The sequence below is a fragment of the Capsella rubella genome, unplaced genomic scaffold, assembly GCF_000375325.1.
Source record: "Capsella rubella cultivar Monte Gargano unplaced genomic scaffold, Caprub1_0 scaffold_3, whole genome shotgun sequence".
Classification (NCBI taxonomy): Eukaryota; Viridiplantae; Streptophyta; class Magnoliopsida; order Brassicales; family Brassicaceae; genus Capsella; species Capsella rubella.
In genome coordinates, this window is record NW_006238921.1 from 5942431 (window position 1) to 5947927 (window position 5497).

At 32.3% G+C, this 5497-nt stretch overlaps 1 protein-coding gene across 1 annotated transcript; it reads left to right on the forward strand.

The window, feature by feature from the left end:
- Window positions 1-2543: 2543 nt before the first annotated feature.
- On the forward strand, window positions 2544-4524 carry LOC17890872 (peroxidase 29). The gene is made up of 3 exons (XM_006297997.2): window positions 2544-2842; window positions 3545-3908; window positions 3993-4524. The coding sequence occupies exons 1-3, from the start codon at window positions 2588-2590 to the stop codon at window positions 4403-4405; spliced, it is 1032 nt and encodes a 343-aa protein (XP_006298059.1). The 5' UTR covers window positions 2544-2587; the 3' UTR covers window positions 4406-4524.
- The last annotated feature ends 973 nt before the right edge of the window (window positions 4525-5497 follow it).

Sequence of the window (5497 nt, forward strand, 5' to 3'; positions counted from 1 at the left end):
TTTTTTTGGGGGGGGGGGTTTCTATTTTTCTTTTTGGAATATGGTGTGTGAGAAAAGAGATTATATTGGTGAAGGAAGAGGTTTAATTTAAGAAAACAGGTTTTTAAATTTAGGGTGGTTCGTTGTGTTTGTTTAGTTTTGGGAGGTAAGGGATTTTGGAGGAAGAAATGGTTTTTACTTAGAATGTTTTTGTTTTTTATTTTTAGACGTTTATTATTGATTAATGGACGATAAATACTTTGAAGTATATTTCTATATTTGGTATTGAGAACAAAAAAGATTGTGATTGTTGCGTAACCGATGATACCACTGTATAAACCGCTCATTCGTTAACGTAATCAAACCTTACTCGGGAGCCATTAGAAATCTCAAGAGAAAACGACCAATCCACCTAAATCCACCAACAAAAACCAATTATTGTGTCCTTATTTCTTTATACCCTACAAAAACATCAACAGTCAAACTGAATTTGTATTTGACATTACACAAGATTAAATTGTAACATTAATGAATAGAAAATGAGGTCTGCCCACTTTTTATGAGACTTCGATATAGACAATCTTTTAAAAATAAATCAACGGAATTTTTTAAAATCTCATTTAACATTATACTAGAAGATTGGATCACGTGGACCAAATCTATTGAACATTAGTTACATATTTACATACATAAAATTATGCATTCTCTAGAATCTATGGTAATTGTTTTTATTTATTTTTAAGGCTATGGTAAAAATATTGATGAGAGTCAATGAATAGTGTACACGCGGACTTGCATGCCCATGTTTATTTGTTAAGTATCAATGGATCTCCAAAAAAGGACATATTGCCATATTGGCATTGCAACTAGTGTGGTTGGGGAGAATTTTATCGATACGAGATGTCGAGATGCAATATATATATCTTACGTCGTACATGGTTCACACACGACGTAAGTATTAGTCGTTTTCAACGTCTTAAATGCGTTTAAATTTGGCAAACATATAATTATATAGCTGTGATAAGAGTAGGTCCAATATATTCATATAAAGAAAAGTTGCTAATAAAATATATATTGTTTATGATGAACCTCAACGAATCTAGAAACCTCAGACTTGATGAGGAATGGGATAATATAGGACAACGAAACTTATAACTTTGATGTTACGTACTTGTGGAAATCTTACTACTACACTCAAGTCGAAAATAAATCAAATTAAAACGTAAACGATTTAGCAGTTGATGGTTAATTACAGCGTCATATAGTTTTCACAAGAAAGTGTAACGTACGTTTTCTAAAACCACCACAAATTACTATAAATGGATCATACTCTCCTATATACTTGTGATTTGTGAACCTTTGAAGTCACAGTGTGTTGATTCCAGTTTTGGCAAAGACGCAAAGTACAACTTTGCTAGGGACATTTATTTGCACCGCAAATTCGTAATAATGAGTTCCACCAAATTTGAAACGTACGTCTTAAAACCCTACACTTCTCTGTGTATATTTCTAATTATGCTGGGTTCTTTTTCTGAATATATTGATTATATTCCAATTTTTCTTATTTATAACTTATCTGGTTATTTTTGTTCCGAGCTATGAACCCTGCATTTACGATTGCAAAATTAAAATAATGTTTCTTTTTCTGTGGTCTAGGCCAATTATTTTTTACCTATTTTTATCACGTTTTTTTTTTTTGATCAAACACTTATATTAGAACTTGAACAAATGTTACACTCCATTATGGGAGGACAAAGCTACAAACATTGTTTACACATGAGATAAAAGAAAGGCAGATAGAGGAGAAGGTTTCTTTCAGGCAAGAAATGATTTGAAGATGGAATTTAAAATTTATAACCATTATATCACACATTATCATATATTTTTCTAGCTGTTGATGAAATATATAACTAAACATTAATTTTTTTTTATTAATCTAATCAAGCAAATATTATTAGTTAGAACAAACAAAATAAAATACCATTTTCGGAAAGTTTGATTCTATACAGATTATAAAACGATACATGTGTATATAATTAAAGATATTATAAAAAATCAACCTAAAAGTTCACATTATTCATGCGCATGTTGTTTTACTTTTACCCATTTCTCTGTATTGTCTCTTCTCAATCAACTGTTACCTGTAACCATTTATTGAACCAAACCGGTCCGTTCACCTGCAAATGCGTGAGTTCAATTCCCAGGTTCTATTATAAAAAACAAAATATACAATGTGGTTGGTTACATACTGAAAATGTATACTGTATCCAAAATGACATTAATGTAATAATATTGATATATTCGGTTCTGAATTCTGAAATTGTTAACCAGACTTAACCGGAAAATAACATAGACTTTAGTTAATTAATACCAATTCACACAACTTCAGGAAAAAAAAATTATAAATCACGCTCACGCTCCTCCGTTCACATTCATATTTTTATTTCACTTGTTCATATTTTTCTTATTCTATTCGGTTGTGATTATTAGTGTCACGGGCACTTTCTTCAGCTTCCTATTTATACATGCACTTCCAAGAACAAATTACACAAGTCATTTTTCTCTTTAGCTTCCGATTTAAATTACCTTCAAAAAACAAAAAAAAGTGATGAAACCAAAGAGCAAAGTTGTAGAATCTGCAGCTGCGTCATGTTTTCTCGTCATGAGCTTGTTATGTACCTACACTAATGGTGACCAGATGGAGACTAATAATTATGAAGAGACGTTATCTTATAGTTACTACGAGAAAACTTGTCCCAAAGTCGAAGAGATCGTGAAATCTTCACTTTCATCAATGTTTGTACTTGATCCTACTGCTCCTGCTGCCTTGCTAAGGCTTATGTTTCACGACTGCCAAGTTCAGGTTCTCTGATCTATCTCTAGCTTAATCAATCTCTCTTTCTTGCTCTGAGAAAATTCTCAATATATGGGGTAAACTCAATTTGGGGTTTTGCTTTTAAAAAGACGGAAAAAACTCAATAGGATTTGGTTGAAAATTGTATGCCAATGATGTTAAGTATTCGAATTTATACATTTTACGTGAATAAACATATCAGCATGTCATGATTAGGATCACTATTAGTGATGTATGATCATTAATTCTGTCTTTAAAAATGCGAAAATTGGACGTTCGTACATGATATATATCTTGTTTTTTATGGTTTTCTGCCATTGTATTTGAGCTTTCGTTTTATTTTTCTTATAAATTTGTTTGTATATTATACGAGCCAGAGTTTGAGATGTTTCATACATGACTGAAATATGTTTTCTCTAACTATATAATGTATAATGCATGTGATTGATAAATTTGGAAGAGAATAGAACACGGATATATTACTAAGACCACTTTAATTAGTTAAACATGTCACGGTCCATTAATGTGGACTAATTATATGTAGGAAAAATGTATATTTTCCCATATCAGTGCGCGTCATGTCACGTACAACACAATATTTTAAGAGATTCAAAAAAAAAACGATTAGATCATTGTTCTTGGCATTTATTTCATCTCGTCCATCACCATTAACTGTCTGGAACAAATACATGTGGCATATGTACACAACAGGGCTGTGACGCATCGATCCTACTCGAGCCAAGCGGTGACCAACAACAGTTCACGGAGCTTGATTCAGTCAAGAACTTCGGAATCAGAAAGAGAGACCTGATTGGCTCTATCAAAACCTCACTGGAGACGGAGTGTCCGAAGCAAGTCTCATGCTCTGACGTTATCATCCTCGCCGCCAGAGAAGCCGTGGCTCTCACGGGAGGCCCTCGCATCGCCGTGCCCTTAGGAAGAAAAGACTCTCTCTCCATTTACAGCAAACACATGGCAGACTCTGAGCTCCCTCCCTCCACTGCTGACGTGGACATTACCTTAAGCCTATTTGCCGGCAAAGGCATGACCGTCGAAGAGTCCGTTGCCATCATGGGTATATTATATTTTTTTAATTTAATTCGTAAACTTATGTGCATATACGTATATAATTTATAAGACTTGTTCTTGTCTGGTATAGGTTCACATACTATAGGAGTGACACACTGCAATAACGTACTATCGCGTTTCGACAACGCAAACGCGACAAGCCAGAACTTGGATCCACGTTTCGAAACGTTTTTGCGAGTTGCTTGTCCAGAGTTTTCTCCAACGTCCCAAGCCGCGAAAGTCACGTTTGTTCCCAACGATCAAACTGCGGTGATCTTTGATTCAGCCTACTACGATGATGCCATCGCTGGACGTGGCAATCTGAGGATTGATTCGGAGATTGGAGCTGACCCACGCACACGTCCGTTCGCCGAAGCGTTTGCGGCTGATCAAGACCGTTTCTTCAACGCCTTCTCTTCCGCGTTTGTAAAATTGTCGTCGTACAAAGTGTTAACCGGGAACGAAGGAGTAGTTAGAAGCGTGTGTGACAAAGTAGATGATTGATGTATATGATTTTCATCAAATGTTACATGACAAAAATATTATAATCCGTAAACAAGTTATAAGATAGTATGAAGCATAGTATAAAGCCTTGTTTATACGTTTTGCAACTTGCAATAGTCATCATCAGTTATCTAACAACCGGACTTATAGCAAACCGGTTATCAAAAAAAGGTTAGCAAACACGTAACTCTTTTAATAAATACACTCCTTGCCCAAAATGGCACGAAGTTCACACAAGGAAAAGCGTAACGCTTAAAAGATGCTACAACAGTTCAAAACTGGACACGTTGATTCAATCGAGTCAACTTATGGGCATGAATCTTCCTGCTGCCCAATAATTGTATCTATACTATTAATTGGGAAGGACAACTTGAATCCAAACAGCATCCCATTAAAAAAAAAATTTCATGAAAATAAAATTAGTTGCCAAACAGAATCAATGACAGCAAAACAAAAAAACAAAAAAACAACTATCTATATTTATGGAAATCATAATAATCTTTTACCATAAAAAGTGGACAATTAAATTCAAAATTAAATATATATATATAAACATATCTATTTTGAATATATATAAACATATCTAATATTAATTTAATATTTTAATATAATTTCGAAATTAATAATTTATATAGAATGAAATCTAATAAAACAAAATCATCATATATCTACAAAACAAATATAACATTTTTTTAGAAAAATAAAAAAGATAAAAAAATATGTTAGCTTATGAAATAATCAACTAATCAAATTCTACATAGTATATATATACATAACTGATCATATCATCAAATTTTAAAAAATTATATAATTTTAAAATATAAATAAGATTTAAATAAATCGATAATTAAATATTTGTTTGCTAAAATCATGCGAATAAACATTCTAGATCATATAAATTTCTTATTTTCACATTAAAAAATATTCATATTCAAAAAGCAATCTAGCAATTATAGCATAAAAGATATCTACAAAATTTATCATTAATTCAATTAGTTAATGATTTTCTATTTGGTCAAGCAGTTAGTTAATGATTATTCTAAACTTCTTTTTTCTTATTAATTTCACACAATCTTAACAAAATAAATCTTC

Coding starts and splice junctions, on each gene's coding strand:
- LOC17890872 (XM_006297997.2), top strand. CDS start 2,588: ATGAAACCAAAGAGCAAAGTTGTAGAATCTGCAGCTGCGTCATGTTTT. Junction 2,843..3,544: donor TTCACGACTGCCAAGTTCAG/GTTCTCTGATCT, acceptor TGTACACAACAG/GGCTGTGACGCATCGATCCT. Junction 3,909..3,992: donor AGAGTCCGTTGCCATCATGG/GTATATTATATT, acceptor TGTCTGGTATAG/GTTCACATACTATAGGAGTG.